At 40.1% G+C, this 24,568-nt stretch overlaps 1 protein-coding gene across 1 annotated transcript in view; it reads right to left on the bottom strand.

Moving 5' to 3' along the window:
- Adgrv1 (adhesion G protein-coupled receptor V1) overlaps positions 1 to 24,568 on the bottom strand; it is a 550,578-nt gene that overhangs the window by 302,515 nt on the left and 223,495 nt on the right. The window contains exons 78-84 of the mRNA XM_057789515.1: positions 22,086 to 22,328; positions 19,778 to 20,185; positions 14,434 to 14,618; positions 9,903 to 10,152; positions 9,318 to 9,457; positions 6,832 to 6,992; positions 1,662 to 1,762 (exon numbers count right to left, since the gene is read on the bottom strand). Coding sequence (XP_057645498.1) covers positions 1,662 to 1,762; positions 6,832 to 6,992; positions 9,318 to 9,457; positions 9,903 to 10,152; positions 14,434 to 14,618; positions 19,778 to 20,185; positions 22,086 to 22,328 — 1,488 coding nt within the window. The remainder of the gene's footprint in view (positions 1 to 1,661; positions 1,763 to 6,831; positions 6,993 to 9,317; positions 9,458 to 9,902; positions 10,153 to 14,433; positions 14,619 to 19,777; positions 20,186 to 22,085; positions 22,329 to 24,568) is intronic.

Below are 24,568 nucleotides of genomic sequence, written 5' to 3'. Positions count from 1 at the left end.
GCAACCCAAAAGCAAAACAAGAGTCCCAAGAGCAGGCAAGAGTCAGAGCATACCTGCTCCCACTCTTAGGAGTCCCAAAAAAGCACTAAGCTAGCAGCTACAACACATATGCAGAGGCCCTGGTGCAGACCCATGCAGGCCCCATGCTTGCCACTTCAGTCTTTGGGAGCTAAAAATAAAATAAATATTTAAAAGTTTTTGCCTAGATAACTGAGAAAAACATTCACTTTAAGTTAGACAGTATATCTAAAATTCCAAGTAGCTGGCTAATATGTTGAGAAAACAGTACTTCTATGAAACTTACACCAATTCTATACTGTATGACTTCCAACATGAAATAACTAAAACATTACCTTGGGTAAAATAAGCTATTAAAACATATTTTTTAGTTATTTTGTGCCACAAGTCATTCCTTACATGATTTTTATGCCATATTGTTTTACCCATTCTAAAATTATGCTGGAAATGTATACACTTGACTAATCTTTTTCTTCAAAATTGGTATTAAGCCCAATTTGACTCTGTAGGCAATGTTCTAACACATAAGATTCTGGTCTTTCTTTCTCATCCCCAGACACGAGCAAATTTGTCTGCTAGCATGCTTAAGAATGGTCTATAATAATATGGTACTATAATTAAATCTTATATAAATGCTGCTGCCAAAATACCACCAAAATGGGTGGTGACTACAGCCAAGGAAACTCTAATTACAGTAGGCAAGTTCTTTACTGTGTTAGATACAAAAAGCCTAGACAAGATCAGACAGTTATGACCGGCTCCTGGGTAATGTAAATTACCTGTCAGGTTGATGCAGCCTCCTTTTGGAAAACGGGCTAATTTCTATAGTCTGTACATTCTTTAAAAATAGAACCAGGAATATAACTCTTAATTTTTCTCTGAAAAAAATGTTATGAAATCTAAAGGACACTGTCATTCCTGGAGCAACAACTATAACTACAAAAATGTAACAGAATGCCAGTGTTCCAGATAGTTTTCCAGTTTAGCCCCTCTGGTACTTCAATAAAGCACACGAGTTTGCTAAGTATCAGTGCGCAATGAAAGATTTATAAAAGTTGAGTTCATTCATATAACCAGCCGCCAATCTAGAAATCAGTCATTCTAAATGGCACACTGCCCAGGTGGCCAAGAACCTGGGACTAGATAAGCCACAGACCTAGGGGAAAACGTAATACTGTTGTTCTTCTAAAAGAGTGGTTCTCAACATGTGGGTCATGACCCTTTGGAGTTGAATGGCACTTTATCAGATATCATACATATCAGATATTTACATTAAAATTCATAACAGTAGCAAAATGCTCTCTATATAGAGTTTTATATATATTTACATATATAGATAGGTTTAAAAAAAGAGGCCATGAATTTGACAGAGAGCAAAGGAGTATGTAACTAAGTTTGGGCAGAAAAAAGGCAATGGAGAAACAAGGTCATTGTAACTTCAATAATAAAACAAATCATTTTTAAATACACATTCTGAGCCTGATATTATCATTTTTGAATGCTTCCCTTCTTCTCCACATTTCTCCAATATAAAAGCAAACAGCTAAATTGAGAAAAGTTACTCATGGACATTCAGTTCAAGGACCATAGAAGAGAAGACAAGGGCATCTCATGACGAATCAGAATGGCCGTCTGTCTCCTACCTGTGTTCCTAAGCTGGCTGCCATCATGTGTGTCAGCAGTTTGGCTGCAAACATGGAATATCTGGCACAGAACACATGTGAAACAACAGCCAAGCAGAGACCTGTAAAAACAAAAGATCCCTCCTGAGCTTTCCTAATCCATGAAGAGATTGTGTGTCCAGAAGGAAAAATCTCTGGGACAGTTCAGTACAAAAGCCCAGCCTATATACAGCAGAGCATAGTACCTTTGGGAACAATTGTGCTGAAATCACAACATATCCCGTGATTTTGCGTGATATATACCATCTTGTCATTTATCAATTAACCCAAAGTACAACTTTAATTTTCCAATTATTTATGAGCTGTCTGCTATGTAAAGAGGAAGGTAAAAATAATTAACACTATAGTTTTAATAAGCATTTTATTTTCTAAGTTGCTATTAGTCCATTTTACTGTTTAAAATGTGCTTTTGCAACCTAAGTTTAAAGTTGGTTTATTTTATTTTATTTTATTTTATTTTATTTTATTTTATTTTAGAGTAAATGGCTTGGGTAAGCAAAAATATTTAGAAAGGTGACTAGAACGTTTGGGATTGTGAATGATTCCCCCCCAAAACTGATGTTCATAATTACCCATTTTCAGCTAACAGAAGCATTCTTATGACCACAGCAGCAGTAACGATGAACTTTAGATAACCCTCGGTTGCTGCGTGTCAAAACCAGGAGAAGTTTTGTTCTTTCTTCCACAATGAAATTAAGAATAAAAATTTCCATTTCTAGCTGGCATTACTATCTTTAAACCTTTGGCCTTAAAATTGCAATTCCTCTGCCTTAGCCTCCTGAGTATTAGAATTATAGCCACGCATCATTGTACTAGAACTTGAAGGCAGAATACTTTAAGAATATTTTCTGCCTTAAAGTTTTCAGATAGTAATTTAATAAACAGTGATCACTTGTTTGTTCATTTGGACTTTTTACCACATGTTTTTGTGGACCGGATGGTTTTGTCTAAGAACCATTGAAGCATTGCAAATGCTGGCATGCACAGACCACCAACCATGCGCAATCCATATAGTACCTCATTTACTATCAGTGCCCCCTTGCCAGATCCGAGACTTTGCACCGTTTTAACATTTTGTTCTCCCTTATATTCTCCGGAGCTTTGCAATGAGTTTCCAGAGCAAACCACATGAAGAACAAAAGAGTTAACTGTCTACAAAACGCCTACCCAGGGTCTTCCGACTGGTTTCTGTTCAGAAGTGCCCCTCAGGATTCTTTTTAGAAAAAAATAGTTCAATTATATTTTACATTTCAATAGAGTAGAGGAAACTCCCTGTAATGTGGAACAGGGCTTTTTGTCTAGAAGCTCCTCCGGGAAGTCTGGAGCAATCCACTCTTAGCACAAGTGCTATCCCGAATCTGGTGTGCAGGTGCTGGGGCTGCCTCCAGAGCAACCCACACAGGTGATAGTGTTTCCACAGACGGCGGTCAGGTAGGTTTTACACCTTCCCTTTCTTCTTTACCGCCGCTGCTGCTCACAACCAATCACTGTGTCCTTTGAGCCCCTAGGATATTTATATGTTGCTCAAATTCACGCTTAAAGGTGTGTGCTTATGTGTGTGTATAATACGGTGACTTCAAAGGAAGCCCTAAGCACATTTTCTTCTCAGTATAAACAACACGATCACAAATATGTATTTACTGCAAGTTCCCTGGGTTGGGCATTAACAATGAAAGGCAAAGGGCTGAGTCCTGGCCAAGGGAGGGTACATACATTTCCTGCTCTCTCTACTTCGGAAGAAGTATTTATTCGGTGATATTTTTTCCCTCCTCATTTGGTCATCAATTCAACATTGTATTCCTGGTCCACCATAGAAGCTTAGCACAATTAAATGGGATCAGCTTATAAATATATGATTGTGTATAAAAAAAAAAAAAGCTTCGTTAAAATGCTACTATAGCTCCTGATTGTAGTTCAGGAATCAAATCCCGGGAAGAAAGTGGATTTTATTATGGGCAGGAGAAAGTGGAAGGTGTGCAGAATTTATTAACGTTTCAACATAATGTGTCACAGTTATCTGGCCATGCTGGCTAGTTCCATGTCAACACGGCACAAGCCAGAGTCATCTGGGAAGAGGGACCCTCCACTGAGAAAAATCCCTTCATCAACTTGGACTGGAAGAAAGATTGTGGGGGCATTTTCTTGACTAAGACTGATGTGTGAAGGCCAGCTCACTATGAGGAATACCACCCTGAGCAGGTGGTCTGGGTCATACAAAAAGGCAAGCTGAGTGAGCAAGGGAAACCAGGCCAGTGTCTTCCATGGCCTCTGCTTCAGATTCTGCCTCTGGGTCCTGCCTTGATCTCCTTCCCTGTCTTTCATTCATGGTCTCCAGCTGTGAGCCAGAATCATCACTCTCCTCCCCAAGATGCTTTCGATGGACATTCTAGCACCGCAATAAGAAGCTAACTAGAGCACCGCACCGGTTCATTCTTCACTGAGAGAATTCTCATGAGAATCCTAAACAAGCTGTACTCTAAACTAGGCAAAGCCATCTGGCTTTGGGCAGGATATAGAATACTTAAGCTTTAAAGAAATAAATATTTTAGTTATGAAGTTTCTAAATCACTATATACAAATTTAAGTACCACTAATATCCAAATTTAGGAAACACCCTTTCCTCACTCTGGAAAAAGAGAGTTATGTTCAGCATACATGCCTAACGTTTACAAGGAAATATTTTTCCTTTGCTCACATTCCTTACTATAAATATTCAAATCACAAAACGTAGAATATATAATGATAGAATTTCTAAAATAAAGTATAACAAACTATAACTCCATATATTACCTAAATATATGAGGTATATATATATAAATATAGAGCCTTTAAGGTTTTATTTCTTGGCAATTCTACAGAGAAACAATCTGCTGCCTGAGTAATATTCTTTTTTTTTCTAGCCCTGTATTGAGCACAGATTGAGCTGGAAGAGAACGAACCTTCACTGCATCGCTGACACTAATGATTGTCTACACATTGAAAAGGAGGAAGAGGCGCTGTTCTTCACAAACAGCAACATCGACGACACATGGCAGAGCCCAGCTCTGCAGCAGAGATATCCTTTGCAGCTGTCAGACTTGACCACAGATCTTATACACACAGTTTTGGAGTATTTATGTAAATATAAACACATGTGTTGTCTGTATTGAGTAGGCAGAGCCAGGAGACGTTGTTGTTCATCAAATTTTACAGGTAAAAATACTTCCCTGTCCCTGCAATTTAGCCCCACACAAGACAAATGCTAGTAAATTTTCTACAAATTTATCTTTAAAATATTTATGAATTTTGCATTTTAAGGTTGCAGTCTTTCACCCTATTTATACCTACTTCCTCTTTAGATAAATCCAAATGAGATCAGCTTACTATTACCTCATTATTAAGTCACGTATTAGTTCTTTAACTTAAGTTTTTTTCTTATCTTTCTACCTCATGCTACTTGTGATTGTAGGGTTTTTCTTCTGTATTGTTACAAATCGCAGCTGAGTTGATACTTCTTTAGGTTTCCCATCTGTGCAATGTGCTGGGGTTAGTGCTACTAATAAGCTAAGGGTGGTAAGGAAAAGCAGCCAAACCTGAAAAGATCTCCAGTAGGGACAACTCTCAGCATGAAGTACCTTGGAGCACACAACTCCATGTGTTAGGGGATGGGTAATGTTGCCAGAGACACAAGAGCCTTGATAATTAAGAAGTGGATCCTGAACACAATAGCTACTCGCCGTTGGAAGTTTTTTAAATTTAAATTTCCATAAGTCAAATTAAATAGAACTTAAATTTCAGTCATATTTCAAGGATACATGACCCCATATGGCCAATATCTCACATATTAGACAGTATAAAATATTTTCACTATCACAGAAAATCCTAATGCAAAGAACTGTTAATTCTTCCTGAGTGATGAAAGAATACACTGTATTTCAGAATTTGTATCCAAGTGACTGAGATATTATGGTTTGAAAGTACGAAGTTGGTGCATTACAGAAAACCACATCTGATCTGAAACACGCTGTATGTTACTTATTTCTTCAACAAGAAATAGGACTGACCTGGCTACACGATGTGTTGGAATAACGGTGGTGCAGAAATTGTGGGAATGGCCAACCAATGACAGTCCAACCTGAGACCATGCCATGAGAGCAAGCCCACCCCGATACTACCTGGAGCACTAGGACTCAGAGGCTGGATACCCAGAGACCTGGGATAGAACAAACACAACTGGAAACAAAAAGAACATTCATGTAATAATGCCCAGTGATATTCTGCTGTACTCATAGATTGGTGCCTAACCCAATTGTCATGAGAGAGGTTTCATCCAGCAGCTGATGGAAACAGACACAGAGACCCATAGTTAAACATTAGGTGGAGCTAGGAGAATCCTGCTGATGAGGGGAAGAAGGATTGCTAAGAACCAGAGGGGTCAAATACACCACAAGAAAATCCACAGAATCAACTCACCTGGGCTTACAAGGACACACAGAGACTGAACCAACAATCAGGGGGCTGCATGGGTGTGACCTAAGTCATCGGCAGATGTGTTATGGTCTAAGCTTTCATATGGAGTCTACCTTGGCATACCTGAACACTGCCAGTCTGATGCTCAAGGCTCTAGAAGCAACTGAGAATAAGTCTATAGTTATGTTGTACATAAACAGCTTGACAGACATTAATAAAATCCAAGTTCCTATTACTGAAATAAAAAGGAGGCTAAATATGTTGAATAGAAGATAATTTTTAGCATAGGGTTTGATATGCACCAAAGTTGTAGACTGCTGCGCAGCTGATTCCATAAAATATTTGTTTTAATGAAAACACAATTTTTATATGTATTGGTTTATATCATCCCAATATTCTAACTGTATAACCTAAGCTCTAAAACCCAATACAACACAAATGGCTCCCTTCCTGTTATCTAATCTCTATCTCACGCTGTATCCCAGATTTTCATGAAAGCATGGCTTGTCCTGCAAAGAAGTTCAGAGTTGACCCTCCATAAATACTTGCTGTATGTATTAATGATTAAGTTGATGGGAAAATGATGAATCATAGTATGCTCACATCTTACACAAAGGAACTGTGGAAAAGTTTCATTTTCACATGTATTTAAAATTCATAACTTGAAAACCTTTCCACTGACCTGAGATACAAATAAACCCAGAAGAGAAAAAAGCTTCATTGTATGAGGACGAGCGGTCAGTCTTGGCGTAGACAGCATACACAGACATGTATGAACAGGCACATTCCACGTAGTCCAAAGTATCTTCAACTACTTTGCAAAATTGGCTGTCAGACAACCAGCTAGAACAAAACACAATAGTAACTGTTCTTTCAATAATATTTCAGAGATGTTCAGAGTGTTTTTAGAGGAAAAATAACTAGCTGAAATCAACTGTTCTTTACTCGGAACTTAAGCAGACTACACTTTCCAGAAGGAACACCAGAGGGAATATCTTGTCCAGGACATGACCCGATAGCTTCCATCAAGACACCTAAGAGTCAGTGTAAAGACCAACCACACCTGCCAGAGCATTTGCTGTACCAAAGAAGCTAGCCTGCTCAGCAATAGTGTAACTTCCTTAACCATCCTAAAGCAAATTTGTTCTTTTCTGTCATTCAAAAATTCCCACTGATCAAAATAGCTACGGTATGTGTGAATACCAACAGATCAGCACAGCAATGGCTTATATGGATCTCAACAGACCATCATGGTCATGGCTTGTATGCATCTCCACAGATCAGCATTAGGCAGGGCTTCTATTGCTATGATGAAACGCCATGACCAAAACACAAGCTGAAGAAAAAAGGGTTTATTCAGCTTACTCTTCCATATTGCTGTTCATTACCAAAGGAAGTCAGGACAGGAACTCAAATGGGGCAGGAGTCTGGAGGCAGGAGCTGATACAGAGGCCATCGAAGGGAGCTGCTTACTGGCTCACTCCCCATGGAGTCATCCTGCTTTCTTATAGAACCCAGGACCAAGAGCCCAGGGATACCACCATCCACAATAGGCTGGACCTTCCCCCATTGATCACTAGTTAAGAAAATGCCTTACAACTCTGTCTTATGGAGGTGTTTCCTCAATGGAGGCTCCTTCCTCTCGATGACTCTAGCTTGTGTCAAATTGACATAAAAACCAGCCAGAACAGCAGCCACTGTGTGTGTGTGGGGGGGGGGGAGACTAACCTCTCCTCCTGCTTTCAATAGTCTTGCATTTTGCACCACACCACATGAATTATGAATTACTTGTATGCTATAGTGATTTGAAGGAAAGTGGTCCCCCACAGACTCATATAATTGAATGTTTGAGAAGTATTAGGGGTATGTATGCCCTTGTTCAAAGAGGTGTGGCTGGTGGGATGAGGGGTGTTACCATGAATGTTTTGAAGTTTCAAAAGACCATGCCAGCCCCCTCCCCGCCTACATCTTACAGATAAGATGTAAGCTCCCAGCTTCTGCCCCAGCACCATGCCTGCCTGCCTCCTGCCACACTCCCTGGCATGATAGCCAGTGACTCTGACCCTCTGAAACTGTAAGCAGGATTCAGATTAAACACTTTCTTTATAAGTTGCCTTGGTCGTGGTGTTTCACCTAACTCACTGGCACCAACATGGCACACTTGGCTGTTCACCCTCATGAGCAGACTGCTGCTACCATGGCTCAGTCATTGCTCAGCGTCATATCACAGACTGCCAATGTGGGAAAGGTCAGAGTTCAAGGTTCTAGTAGTTTCAGGAAAGAGTTATTTCTGCATACACTTCAAGTATAACACTATACGTTGAACCATCACATATAGAGAACATTATGTATCAGGTTTAAGATCCAGCATCACACATTAGGAATTTCTGTTCAAAATATTTTAGTGAGGAGAAAGAAAGACTGACCCAAATAGATGAGTTGGTTTCCCTGTCAGGCTGAAATCCAGTCATAAACAGAATTTCGTGGCTGACATAGACAACAGATCCCCCTCTTCCAACAAGAGCAGACGCTACAGCATGGACTAGGATTTTAGTGACAGTTACTTTCTCGGGAACCTAAGCCCAGAGGCCAAAGAGACTCAAAGAGACATTCAACCTTTCATTGCTGTGCTGTCTGGGTTTAATCCCAAAAGGAGTCTGAGTTAGCTGTGAGCAAGAATTCTTAAACCCTGCTGATCCCTCTAAACACAAGCCACAGCTCCTGAATCGCAGGGGCGGCGCTGCAGGAAGAACTTCCTTTTATGTGGAACAAATTAACTGAGAACTTCAGCAAAGTTAATCTAACCAGAGAGTAACTCAAGATACAGCGCATGAGAATATCTATAATGAAGAAGGAATAACAAACATCCTGCACACATAGTTCAACTACCAGCAGCTCCCCAGTGGAATGATGCTAGACTATTTCTGTTACTGATTTACCTTACTTACAGGGGAGATTGCTCCTCAGTCTGAAGTCTCACCTGAGGCTACCACCTATGCTCAACACACACAGGTGCGGTGTCTCCGGGTGTTTCCGGATGTTTCCGGATGGGAAGCACCAAACACTGTTCTTATTTTTTGTTGCTGTTGTTTTTCTGTTTTGTTTTTTTTTTTTAATTAAGAATTATTTTTATAATACAAACTGTTCTTAACATCTATCAGTCCACACCTGGCTGCAGCCGGATTCCAGAGGAGACAGAGAGATGTATGAGGAACGATTTTAGGCTCAGCTGCATAAATCCTGTAGAGAACCTCATTGTTGCTAGGCAGGGCTTGAGCACTCCGACCTTTCACATTCAGGGACAACACCTGTAAGGTCAGAAGAAACAGAAAATTTAATGGGAATTTTCCAACCAGGGATATGACTGAGTCCCCCGGTCAAAACTGGACTTCGTTTTGCTAATGCCTGGCACTATAGTGTTTCTTTCAGTACCTTTAGCTGGCTCTCTTACTGAATGCAACTCTGACCAGCTTTCGACTATCACAGTCCAACTCCACGGCACTCGCTGTCCATCTTTAGCTGACCACACCCCCTGTAAGTATCACTGGCTGTCCTCCTGAGAAGGTAGGTATATGCCAAGACTCTGTCCTTATACATACATACGTACTCCATAAAACATTCTGAAGTTAAAAGTACTACAAATGGCTTACAGAGAGAATAATGTTCATGCTACTCCTAAGCTAATGTGTTCTAAGTGTTTCTGATAAAGGAGAAATAAGATAAAATATCACATCATTTTCATTGAGAGGTTACCTTGTCTTTCAGGGCAGGAAGGCTGTTTCCTGCTATGAACCACTGCTGGCTGCTGTATTCCACAAACTGGACTAATGCGCATGCCCCTTTCCCAGCTGCCATTTCTGCATCAGGAACATCCAACAACCTCTCCGGAATTTGAATGTAATCACCTTCCTTTCCTTCAAACCTGTGTCCATTGATTTGCTGAGGGTACCAGCGAAGAGCCAGTATTGACAAATAGGGGCAACTATCAAGGATGGTTTTGCTTCTACAAGAGAAAACAAGCCTGTGTTGAGGTGACAGGTATTTGCATCTGCATACCCAACTGCATTTCTATCAACACACCCAACTGCATTTCTATCAACACACCCAACTGCATTTCTATCAACACACCCAACTGCATTTCTATCAACACACCCAACTGTATTTCTATCAACACATCCAACTGCATTTCTATCAACACACCCAACTGCATTTCTGTCAACACACCCAACTGTATTTGCTCAAATGTTTAAATTGAGGATTTTTCTCTTCGTGTACAGCAATGACTCTACTAATCCCAACACTAAATCGCCATCTGCTTTTGGTTTCCCAGCGATGCTTACATCTTTCCTTTGCTTGATCTTTCTTGTAACCTAAAACAGGAGTAACTGGAAACTGTTACACGGTTATCACAGTACAATCTGTGGCTTAGAATGTACTGTTTGTGTTAGTCACAGGCTATGGTAGAGCAGGCTGAGGAAAGGATATTTCCACTAGAGTGAAACCTTTTTATTTAAAATCATAAGGTACATGTATCTAATCTATAGTTACATTTTTCAGGTGACCCATACCTTTCCAGTACATCAGAACCTTCTAATATAATCATCCAGCTAGTAAGAAAACAGATCTGACCTAGCTAGGCACAGACCAAGACTCCTAGCAATACTGGAGAGGGCTCCTGAACTGGCCTCCCCTCTAATCAGATTAGTGACTGCCCTAATTGTCATCAGAGAACCTACATCCAGTCACTGATGGAAACAGATGCAGTGATCCACAGCCATGAACCAAACCTAGCTCCCAGAGTCCAGTCAAAGAGAGGGAGGAGGGATCCCATGAGGAAGGCAGTCACGATCATGACGGGAAAACTACAGAGACAGCTGATGGGAGCTCACAGACTCTGGACTAACAGCTAGGGAACCTGTGTGGAACCAAACGAGGCCCTCTGATTGTGGTGACAGTTATCTGGCTTGATCTGTTGGGGAAGGCCCTGAAATTGGGACCAGGCCTTATCCTGGGTTTATAAACTGACTTTTTAGAGCCTATTCCCTATGATAGGAATACCTTGCTCAGCTTTGATACAGGTGGGAGGGGCTTGGTCCTGTGTCAACTTGGTATGCCAGACTTCGTTGACTCCCCAAAAGAGGCCTTACCTCATCTCAGGAGTGGATGGGAGGTAGGATGGAGGAGAGTTGGGGAGGGTGAAAGAAGGGGGGGGGGGGGTAACTGGGGTTGGTATGTAAAATGAAAAAAAAAATTTAAGAGAAAGAAAACAGATCTGAATAATGGTCTTGATGCTTCTGACATTTCTGCTTTTCTCACAAAACTGAGATCCTATGCTCAGTTAAATTGCTTTCAAACCTCAATGTGAGCTGAACTCCTGTGGACTTGGTTTAAAGTACAGGTGACATCCCAGCCTTGCGAAGGCACAGTCCTTACACAGAGAGCATACAGATGGTTCAAGGAATGAGAATTTGTAACTATTTCCTCTAAAATTTGTAATGAGTTGTTCCTAGCATCATCAGCTTTGCAATAGCGAGCAGATACCAAGATAATGTAAACATGAAACCTGCTTTCAACAATGTGGAGACTATTAAGACACTGTGAGATGTATCTGTTCAATGGTAAAGGTTCTATCGGTCACAGTGTATACAGAGTATGTAGTTAAAGAGTGGATCAAAATGATACCTTGCTATGACCTGCAATGTGAGCAAAGGGTCAGACAGGCTAAATGAAAGATGTGGGAAATGGCAGAGTAAAGGGAACCTTCTTCCCCAGCTGCTTGTCCTTTTTATAACAAGTCTCTTTCAAGGCTTGACCAATAGCATTTAAAGTGTTCAGTATCAGTTGTACCAACCACACGCCAGGGCAGTCCTCAGGCTCAGCCATAGCTGACCAACAATAAACAGATGCCATGATCCTTATGTAGCTGTTTTTGTCTTTTATGATTTTGTTTTGGCTTGGCTGGAGATGTGGGTCTTTTTGAAAGAGAAAAAGAACATGAAGTTGGGTGGGTAGGGAGGTGGGGACGATCTAGAAGGATTTGGTGGAGAGGAAAGAATATGATCAAAATATAGTATATGAAAAAATTTTAAAGTAACTTTATAATGTAATGAAAATGAATAAATAAGTAAATAAATGCAGTGGTCAGTGGCTTTGATATTCTATTCTATCTTATCCAGGATGCTAGGTCTCTGGTCAAGCCTATGTAAACACCTCAATATTTATGGGCCCCACATACCTCAACAATAGCTTGTCAATCTCGTCCCTCTGCCTCCCATTTCAAACACAGTTATAGCTCAGCCACAGAGCCCCTTGCTAGGCACAAAGCCACAGAAACCAGAGAACTTCAGCCACCCAGCTGAACAACACTCTATTAACCCGCTCCCAAGACACTCAGACTAGTCAGAGCCCTCATGGTTCCTGCCACTTTGTAAGAGAACAACACACACAGTATCTTACTCCTACAAGTACCCCAGATTCTCACCCCTTTTAACTGTTGAAAACAAACTGCTGCTGACGCCTTAACCTCTTACTTCTTTGTCCTGTAAATGTAATCTCTTTGCTAAGGCCACCATCTGTTTCATATAGACCAAAGTGGGGAGAGGTGCATGTTACCTGGCACCCCTTTACAGGGGTACAGTAATCATCCTCAGGGCTAATTGCATTGTTGTACTTGATTTAAGTGGTTACTCTAGATCCCATTGTCAATATACCAAATATATTCTGTGGTCTCAATGCAAGCAACTAATCTATGCCAGAGGTATCTGTAGCCAGGATTGGAGACATGTAGATGGCATGAAGATAGACTAGCACCGCATTTATTGCAGGTGGTCATGTAGGAACCATGTAAGGACAAGAAAGAGCATGTCCCAAACAGGCTCCTGTGAGATGTTGCCAATTTTTTTGCTGATTTTCCCACTCAGAAGACGCATTAGCCTCGTAGCAGACTAAGCAGATGGGAAATGTTTCCTAACTCCACCATACCCTGGAGTGGATCTCTAACAAAAATTTGGGCTGTAAGGTTGGGTTTATCACACAGCATGGCTGCTGGGAGGGGCTATGGAACTATGGCTGAGCATGAGACTCTCCATGAACTACACATGTAAACCTTGTCAAGGTAAGCAGGACCCTGAACCTCAGTTTCTGAATCTCTAAATTTAAATAAAACAAGTCCTAACTCCACCTTCCAATAGCTCACCCAAAGGGATGATTTGTAAACTATACATACAATACACACCACTTTTTATGAAGGGGTATGTTGAACCTTATAAAATTTTCAGTATCACACTGTTTCTATCTATAAAATGCCCATCCATATTATTCAGTTTAATGCAGTCTGGATATAGCAAGGATATAATTAATATAATCAATGATCTCCATATTTCACAACTTGTCTTTTATAAGTAATTTACTATTTTTGAACTTCATGTGTCTGCAACCAAAGAACAAATATTCAAAGTTTTATTTGATCAATTGATTTCATTGTTAGTTTACAGAATTCATTACTAAAATGATTCATGTATCATGACTTACTAAACATGGATGATGGTTTTAATTGAAATAAATGATAAAATTAATAAAGTTTATATAAATATTCTTAACCAAGTACCCAATAAATGCAATAAAATGATACTTTTTGTTTTGAGATAGAATATATGAACAACATGAAAATCAAGATGGATTTTAATTTCTGCCCATGTTCTAATGCCCATAAATTTTGGCTGTCAAATACAAATAAAACATTCTTTGGACTACAATAACACAATTTAGATTGTGAATGTAATTTCTTGCATCACTGTGCACAAAATACTAACCTACGGCTACATAACTGATTCTGCAGCTGATAATGACCATGGGCTACATGCTATTTGCCCCTCTTGCTAGCTTCCTGCTGTGGAATTCCAGCCACAGAAAACTCTAAAGTGTGAGAGCTGCCTCCTTGTGAAGAAATATCTCAGCTTTTGGGCGCAGGAACCCCAACACAATCCCGACATCCTTCCTCAGAATGTGCTTTTCACTGACTGAACGACAGCAAGAGAAGACAAGATGATGTTTTATTTTACTCTTGAAGATATTTTGCAACAATAGCACCAAGTGCCGGTGGTCCACACTCATTTCTCCGGCAGGAGATGCTGCCTTCCTCCGGTAAGTTGTCCCATTGACCAACAGAAGCAAAGCGACCATCACATGCTCTGCGATCATCTCAGTGTCGACTGGCATCATTCACTGCCTCGGAAGCCATGAGGAAATGCAGTTTGGGGAACTAACAATTTTACGAAGTACTTACTTTTCGCCAGGAGACCCACAGGTCACATCAGTCAGCAGAGAAAAGGCAAAATGCTCAGTCACCTCTGCGAAGTGGCTGAATCCCCTGGTGTCCTTACGCCTTGGGTTAATTAGCTCACAAAGCAGTTCATATAATAGAGTTCGGCTTCTGATACTGAAAGCTTGACTTTTTCCTTTCATTGTTATCTGGAAGAAAAATGTAAGCATTAAAACATGTATTAAACAGATGACTTCTTGGATTACATATAATATATATACTACATATCTTTTTCATTAATAATCATTAAGAATGATAAAGATGGAAATATGAAGAACTGAGGAAAAATGCTAGCAAAATTATATTTCAAATATATCCATTTCCATCTAAAAGGCATAGGTAATCATTGACAAATAAACAAAATAATCATTAAAATACTTTCTATATAATGATTCCTTAAAGTCCCAAATAGTGGTGTGTATCATTTAAGTTAGCAACAATAGTTAACAACATGAATTAAAGTAAATCACATTTTTACATGTATCCCAAGAATTCTTTATGTCTTTGATGAACAAATAAAGCAATAAATATATCAAAATATGATTGCAACAGAAATAAGATTTCTTTTAATTATATGAACTTCAATGAACAAATTGTGACCATCATATAACATTAAAGATCAAAAGCACACCAAGTGAGAAAATTCTACTCAATCAAGAACACTCAAGACATCCTGCCTTTTAAAATGTGACTTTCTAACTTAAAGGACTGAGCTGCTATTTGAAGAACAAGGACAATATTATTGTTCTTTTATATTCTAATATATCTGGAAAATCCCAGACTCCAAAGTCATCAGTTTAAAATCGTCCATTGTGCCAGCTGCCAATACACACATTACCAGTCCCTCTGACTTATTGTAAATGTTTAGTAATAAACTCATGACATCATTGAGATGATTGCCCTTTTTCCCTAGCAGGTAAGCTTAATAATGAAATAACTCATATTATCCCTATTTTTTTTTTGCAGCTTTGTAATCTAGCAGTTTCAAACTCACACCCAAACTCAAGTTCTGAACTTATAAGACTATCTATCTCAAGAGAACAGTCCACAGGGAAGGCACAATAAAAATAACACTATTTGGTAGTACGGTTACCATTGGGTGCAAAGGCAAAGAGACCAAAGCAGACAAGCTCCTGAGCATCTCTTAGGCCTCAGAGAGGGAACTAACATAAAAGACAATCTCTTAGGACTCAGAGAGGGAGCTGACATAGACAATCTCTTAGGACTCAGAGAGGGAGCTGGCATAGTAGACAATCTCTTAGGACCCAGAGAGGGAGCTGACATAGACAATCTCTTAGGACTCAGAGAGGAAACTGACATAGAAGACAATCTTGAGTCAAACCCCTAGGACACAGCAACTCCAAGCAGGTGAGGAGAACATAACAGGTCTTAATGAGTAGCACAAGTATGTGTGTTTACAGATGCAGAAATGGTTTTATATTTGAGGAAATAAAAAAGATGTAATAGATAATATTACTTCCAGAGCTATAAAATTACAATGGAGACAGATGAGAAGACACCAGAAATGGAGAAATGAAAGTTCAGCTTGACATTAAACATTTCTGAAAGGAAATGACAGAGGATAAATATGTGTAGAATTTTAAGAAATAAGGTTTATACTCAACAATTTGACAGCTACTCAAACTCTGATTTATGCTCAAGGGAAACAAAAAGTTTAATTACATAGAAAACAACAACAACAATACATCCCTCTACTGCTAGCTTAGACAAGTCACTCTTACTCTTAGCAGTTTACAAAACTTTTCTGATCTCAAGAGTCATGTGCTGAGATCTTATTATCATGATTTTAGTTCTAGATAAAGAAACTGAGACAGAACAAGAACAACCAACTTGACCCAGGGCACAAACTTAGTAACTGACGGAGCTCAAGACATGATACCAGCCACCTGCACCAGCTTGCAGCATCCCCTACTTGTCAGAACATAACAGCACAACTAGAGTTAGTTCACTGGCAAGTCTGTAAAACTGAGTGCACTGCAAATCAATGTTAGTGAGGTCACAAACTAAATCATATGTGACATAACTGCAGGCGAAAACATACGTTATTAAGAAGCATATGATAAAACAAAAGGTCATTTGTAAAAATAACAGAAAAACCCAAATTATCAAAATTCATTCATAAAGAAATGAAGACCTGAACTTCACATGGAAAAAACACTAAGAAGTTATCAGGTCTGCAACTAAGATGGAGAACCATTTTGGGTGAGTGTAAGTGGGTAGTTCTATCAGGCTCCAGGGAACATGTTTTCTCATGCTTTTATGGGTGTTCCAGAATACAACATCAGAACTCCTGACTCAAGTTCTACCAAGTTCTAATGACCAGAGAAACAAACTTAACGAAATAAAAAATTATAGTACCAAATCCCACAGGGGCTTGAAGTCTGTATTGTTATTAAGGCAACTGATAGCACCAGAAATAATTTGTTTTGTTCCATACCTGGGAAAGTCAGGGGCCAGAATATTGTTATACTGAAGACCGTCTGAGCCCACACATGGGCTTATTGAGAAAATCTTTATATTAAATCTCTTAAAGATGTTATTCTTCTTAAGTACAACATTGTCTTATCCAAACAAAAATTGGTCCATTGTGTAGAATTTCCATCTACGATTCATCAAAAGGACCGTCTTGTCGGACAGATATGTCATCAAAGAACTTAGAACCAGAGAGAAAACAAAACTTCCAAATGCCAAATATATTCACTTAAAACACAAGGTCACATAGCATTTTACCTAGCCTGTACTGAAGCTGAGATTGAGCTGCTCTGATGTTTTTAACTTCCTATGGAGGTTACAGCATAAAGTACAGTTGGTTCTGTTTGAATTTCAGACAATAAACAGTAACTCTTAGCTCTTAGTGTATCTCAAATGAAGTGTTAATGATATAATTACACTTAGAATGTGTTGCTCACCTGAAGGTCATAACTAACCAATCATCCTTTATTTTTGTTTGCTAAAGTCACGACCTTATTTATATGTGATCATCTTCATGTCGGTTAATAACTTATTAACTAAGTGTATCAGAAAGGAAACATTCTGATTCTGTCATCAAGAAGACAGCACACAGTGTGCTTCCACTAACCTCCATGGTCAGCCTCTGCATACACGGGCTGTGTAACACTGACTTCACTCCTGCTGCCCATCTTCAGGAAATGCTGGTGTACTAAATATTGCAGGTAACTGTATATACGGCATTTACATATCCACACATGGAAAACGTAGGGCAAAATGGCAGTCAATAGCATCTTTAGAGTTTCTTTTTAATATTGTGAAAATAATATTGTACACAACTCATTGTTGACTGAGCCACTAGCTCCACCTTAATAGCTATTATTTCTTCCAATTTTTGTTAATTGGAAGAACTAATAATAGTTCTGAAACAAAGCTTTATATCACACATATACTTACACAAATGTTTCCATTTGCTATTCTAAAATGCAATACTCACTAGGTGCTCGCCATGAGAGAACCATTGGAAGCTGTGATGTAAGCTTATAGAGCTACTCAAACTTTTATCCAGCAAAGGTAATTCCTTATCTAATAAAGTATATGAATATTCAAAATAAATAATGGCCATATGCCATTGAACTATTTGAAAACTTTATTAAAATAAGTATTTATCACAAGCATGGACCAACAACACTTGGTATAAGGATTGACTTTTGTAAGACAAAGTCTCATTAAACAACTCAGATTAGCCTAAAACTATTGCTCACCAGTCCCTGTTTCCTGCCTCCACCTCTTGTCTCTGCCTCTAGAATATTGGAATATTAGCATGTACTCCATCATCTATCTATCTCTCTGTCTGTCTATCTATTAACCATCTATCTTCTAACTTATTTAGTTTTCTGAACAGCAGTGCTTTGTCTACATATATGCCTGTGTTCCACATGTGTGCCTAGTGCCTTGAGCCCGAAGAGAGCACTGGATGCCTGGACTAAAGCTATGGCCAGTTGTGAGTCACCATGTGGGTGCTGGGTTTGAACCCTGGTCATCTGGAAGGGCAGCCAATGCTCTCAACTGTTGAGTATCTTTCCAGCCCTACACCATATCTCATTTTAAGCGTTGACTTTTAACTGGTAATACATGGATTTAATATATAACTTACTGACAAAAAAATAGAGTAGCAGAATTCCATTCTGTCATTTTTTTCTCTAAAATATCTGAAATTTTCTTCTTTCCACTCTAAAATGTAGTCACTACTCATGGTTCCTCTCTTTTCAGTCAAGAACAAGTTACTATTGGTCCATCTGTCTCATTTTTAGGTTAGGTATCACTCTTGGCATGAACTCTATCTAGAGTGTTCTCTGCATAAAACAGCAGCTATTCTCTGTGCTTTACAAAGGTTTGCTATAGCCTCTTCTTACCCGATATGCTTTACAATTTTCTCCTCTACCCTTCATGCACTGTGCTTTGAGAAACATGTAGAGTAGGAATGATATTTTAGGATCACACTGTAAACATTTTCTATAATTAAAGGTCTCTATGTAGGAAATAAAGCACCTGTGGATTCATATGCATGTACTCAGAACTTTACGCAAGGATGTAAATATATTAAATATTATCTTGAGAAGATACAAAATAAGCCTTAAAAATAAAAAACAAGCTATAAAACATTTTCCCTCAATAATAATGTTTTTTAGATATTTTTTCCATTTACGATCTTGAACTTTTATATCTAGGTGTGATTACATACTTAGTAGAAGGGTATAAATAAATAAATCACCTCATGTAACAACTGACTATGGAAAGTCCATGCAAGTTGATGTCCAAAATTATTTGGCCACTCGTTATTCTCCCTTCTCAACTAACATTTGTTATTTCCCCGGAAGAGCAGAGCAGAGGAGTGACTGCCCATGCTTCGCACACAAAAGGACTAATACAGCTTATAGTCCTGTCCGAGCCTTCTTCTGAACCCAAACCCTAACGAGCAAATGGCAAAAAGAACCCAGTCAGTCTCTGGAGAGTCAGGAAGGACCTGCCTGCTCCAGCATCTGCTTCTCTGGAGAGTCAGGAGGAACCTGCCAGCTCCAGCTTCTACTGCCTTTCAAACTCTGGTTGGATTCTGTCTGCGGTAGCTTACTCATGGTTCTCCAGCTTAAGAGCCAGGATGTCAAAGAGGCCTCACTCAGTGAAAGCACAGTAGCAGGTGGGACGGATCCACTTTTATGTTTATATTTTATTCTGATTTCATAGTAATGGGCATTATAAGAGGATATGGTATCGGCTGTCTTGTAGGCTTTATGGCCCTCTTACTGAGCCATGTCTCACATCTGCAAGGATGCCCTACCTTCTCCATTAAGTGCATCACAGCACTGAGCTGCTCATCCGTGCTCTCTGTGGCTACTCTCAAGTTGAGGTTGTACAGGACTCTGTTGAGAACATCTTCATGTAGAGGCTGATGCAGCTGATCCGCAAGCCCCCAGATAGCTTGGGAATCCACATCCGAGACAAGAGTGACGTTGGCAGTCCCATACACTTGGTCAATTCTGGCACCACCTTTTGGGTCAAAGAGCACAATCTGGAAGCGTTTCGGAAACACACTGAAAGATGCGCTCTCTGGTGTTAAGACAACATCCAGCGTAGCACTTCTCTGGCCAGGTTCAAAGACCAGTGTGCCTTCTGTTCTCACAAAATCCTTCCCAGAAACAGCCGGAGAGATAAGGACACGACCGATTGTTTCAGCGCTCCTCAGCTCCTGAAGAGTAAACCAAGACAGGAAAATGAGACTATTATGCCTCTAAGGTTACCCTAAACCATTCTTATATCTTGAACAAATCCTTCTTTTCAGTCAAATAACTGGCAGCAACTACACTGCCACTAAACATTGCCTTTCTACTTTTAGTAACTGCCCTCGATACGCCACAGGGATGGTGAGGTTAGGGGACAGGGGCTCTGCTCTGAAACTAATCAAGGAAAAGTATTAGAAATGAAATAACATTGCAGTCTAGGAAAGGATCCTCAGGTATGAACACAGAAAATGCTAGAGAACTAAGCTTGGGGGGTAGAGAAGAAACATTTACATTTTAATCTCACTTAGAAAGTTAGGGGCAGGGAGACCTGATGGCAAAAGTTGGGGTGGGAGAGAAGGAATTGTCTCTTTCTTACCCTTCAGTATGGAGATGAGCTATTGGATTGGTATAGATGTATAAGTAATATACATCTAACTTTTCAAATCATAGTGTTGCAGAGGTTTTAGAAAGTTCAGGATGAATACTCTAGCCAGGGAAAAGCCAAAATACTGTGTCTTTATTTAATACTATCTAAGGATAGTTTACTTCAGCATATACTGAGACGCAGAAGTGATAGGCAAAAGACCTACACTCCTAGAACCCATGATTCTGGCAGATGATACACAGATGATTACAGATGAAACTATGTAATTAATGCTATATTGCTCATGGATTTCTATGAAGGGAAGTAAGACAAAGTAGAGACAGAGACACAGGATGAGGTCATGGGTCCAACCGTAAATCAGGCTGGACATGGAACCTCAACAGAGGCCTCATTAAAGAACTGCCCATGTTAACCCCAGGTGACAGATCTACATCTAAGGAAAAAAATTCCAGGCAATGAAAGTAGCCATTTAAAAGGCCCTGTGGTGAGAATAGTCTACGATAGGAAGAACTGGCAGGCCAATATGAATGCAGGAGGGGAATGTTAGACACCGGCGTGAGGAGTGGATGGTCACAGCACGTGTGCCATTAATTGAAATGTAGCCAGACAACACAGAATTCCAACAGGAGAGTGGCCTATCTCTTAAGAATTCTATGAATGCTCAGGGGAATATGTATGCTAATGTATAGTAAGGCTAAGCTCCGAGGTAGGAGGAAGAAGCACAAGTCTCTGAGATAGCTCACTCAAGGAACAGATTAGTAGAAAGAGCAGAAAGAGCCGGACTGGAACAGAGTATGAATGCAGTTAATAGGATCTTCTGATATATTCAGCACAGGGAGGGGAGAACACAAGAACTGAGGATGACATCTTACTGCTGGCTTGGATGGAAAAGTTACTCTATAGATGGCAGGAAAACGTGTGCAAGATATTTATGACATACATGAAGTTTGAGTGTCCCCTAGACATTTCACTGAAGATGCCAAGTTAGGACACCCACACCCACATGTATTTATAAAATCAGAATGATTAACACTATTGTGATAATAGTCACAATACTATTTTCTTTTCCTAAGAATCTTTCATAATCACTCACTTCCCTGCCTGCCAGTCCCTCATTGTTCTCAGTCACTAAATTCTACATTTCTAAGATGTTGCAATTTTCATATGCGAATGGATCTGAACTCTATAATTTTGGGGATATTTTTTCTTTCACATGATTAGGAGATTACACTGGCTGACATGTGTCTTGATGGCTTGTTCCTTAACACACTAAGTAGAGGCCCACAGTTTATCTAACCTTTTAAAACATGATTTCTTAGTTATGAGACAGAAACTCACCTGACATAATGATAAAACAGTGTGTTAAATAAACAGCAAGGTATCATGGTATTCTCAGAAAATATTGTCTAGATTATTGTTTCATTGTACTCGTTATGAATGAGAAGAATCTGAACACGCATGACTTTACTTTTCATGCCCACCTGGGTACTAAAGTTAACAGACATCATCATTCCTGTCCCAGAATCTCTGGCCACCTGCAAACTGATCAAAGTAGCCTTCTTCTGAGCCACTGCCAGCCGAGATCCCACCGAAAAGGAAATGAGACCCTGAGGTCCATCCAGCCTGGAAACTTTAATCCGAGCGAATCTGGCACTGTTGTTTATAGCTGCCCCAGCTGTGACGTCATACAGCTCCACAAAAAAGTGTGTTTCAACGTGAGGCACCTAATAGTGAGGAAAGAAAGACTTAGCTATCACAAACAGACTTCCACTTTTACAAATCTCTGTCACTAGGACATGCTATAGTTCATCTACAGCATTATAGAAATGAATATATTCATGTATTCACATACTCATATATATGTGTATGTAACAATAATTATCAAAGAAAACAGAGTTTATCCACTTGTGAGTTGAGGGGAACATGAGAGGGGTTGAAGGGAGAAAAAAGTGATATAATTCTATTTCAATTGAAGACATATTAAAAAGAAATACATACTTAAGAACACATTTTATATAATTACAGAACTAAATTCTTCTATTAAATTACCATGGCAACTATTTTATTAACATAATTGTTATTGATGCTGGGGATTTCCTATCGTGCACTCCAATCACAGTCATTTCCCAGTTCTTCCATGTCCACCTGCCATCCTCGTGCCTGCCCCCACAAAAGAAAATTAAGAAAAGAAAAAGAAAGAAAAGAAAGAAACCCACTTTACTCCTCCCCCTCCCCACCTCTGCATCACGTATGCGGCCGTGGCTCTGGGAGGTGCAGTGTGTCTACAGCACTCTCTTTGAGCAAACAGCTTGACTTGCAAACGTTCATTGCAATGAGATGTTGCAAGTTCAAGGCCTCTGGCATCTGCTGCACCATCGCTACTGGGCCCTCCCAGGCACTTCTCTTGGACACCCTGCTATTGCCACAGTTGTGGAGATCCTGTGGCTATGGCTCTACCCTCCACACGCTCCAGCAGTCATAGATGGAGTAGATGCTAGGGTGGGCCAACCCAGGGGCCTGGGCACGGGTGTGCAGCTGAGTTAGTAGGCCCAGCCTCCACCAGGACCACGCCCCTTGGGTAAGGGTCGGGGCCAGCTCTCCCATAGGGATGGTGAGGGGTGGGATCAGCTCGTCCAGACATGGCCTTCGCCTGCTACTTGACCTAGATGTCACCATGGCCTTGGGTGACAGCACACGTCACTCATATTAGTATGACCTGGTGGCAACATGGCCCTCAGATATCAACATGGCCCAGATGAGAGCCCAGACGATAGCCCAGACCTCAGGCATCTGTCTGGCCTTCGATGGTAACATGAGCCATGAACACCAACACAGACCCCAGTCACAGTGGGGCCACAGACCCAGACATGGCCTTCGACAGTAGCACAGCCCAGACATCACATGGGCCCAGGTGGCCACATCGGCCGTCCATATCAGCCCATTCCTCACTGCCATCTTCAGCTGGGATTCTCTCCATGGCACACAAACTGTTCCATTTCCCTTCTCCCCCATTTCTCTACCACACACCTGTTTGTAGTGGCACCCACCTGTCTGGGCTGCTCGGGGCCTGGTTATTCTTTTTTCACTGCTTTCTTTAAAACTACATTTTCTGAAAGTGAGCTTCTCTCTGTAAGATAAACATCTGTGGTGGTTGGCATAAGAATGGCCTCTGTGGGCTCATATTTTTGAACGCTTAGTTATCAGGGAGTGGCTTGAAAGGACCAGACAGATTGGGAGGTGTCACCTCATTGGAGGAACTGCATCGCTAGAGGTGGGTTTTGAGGTTTCAAAAGCCCATGCTAGACCTTGGCGTTTTCTTTCTGTCTGTGGATGAGAATGCTGCATTCAGCTACTGCTCCAGCATCTGCCTACCTGCCATAATGATAATGGACTAAACCTCGGAAACTGCAAGTCAGCCACCCAGTTAAATGCTTTATTTCTTAAGAGTTCCCCTGATCATGCTGTCTCTTCACAGAAATAGAACCTTGCCTAAGCCAAGATCCAAAGATAATGTACTTAAACTTAATAAGCAAATGTTGACTAAATAAAACATATTTAGACAGCCAGCTAGTTAAAAACCACTGAAAGCAAAAACTATTCAAATATTTTTCAAAATAGGTAGATCTCAAAATATGGCAATAAAAGATAACATCAGGTTTCATAAAGATTGCATAACTATATACATATATATATATGATACCTTAAGTATAAAATAACAGTGTTATAAGATTTACTCCATGTGGTTAAAAGATATTTACATAAATAGTCAAAACTCAGAACATCACACATGATAGCAGCCACTTCAACGGTGACATCAGGTGGAAACCAGGGCAGAGTGTGGAGTTGAATAGCAACACAGATTGCAAGAAACAAAAGGGAGAAGAATTCAGCTTCATAAGATCTACTTATTTGCACTTACTATTGAGACAGGGTCTCATGTAGCACAGGCTACTCTTGGACTCAG

Source organism: Chionomys nivalis, chromosome 15 (genome assembly GCF_950005125.1).
Source record: "Chionomys nivalis chromosome 15, mChiNiv1.1, whole genome shotgun sequence".
Taxonomy (NCBI): domain Eukaryota; kingdom Metazoa; phylum Chordata; class Mammalia; order Rodentia; family Cricetidae; genus Chionomys; species Chionomys nivalis.
The sequence above is the reverse complement of the archived record's forward strand: the minus strand, read 5'-3'. Positions and strand labels throughout refer to the sequence as shown.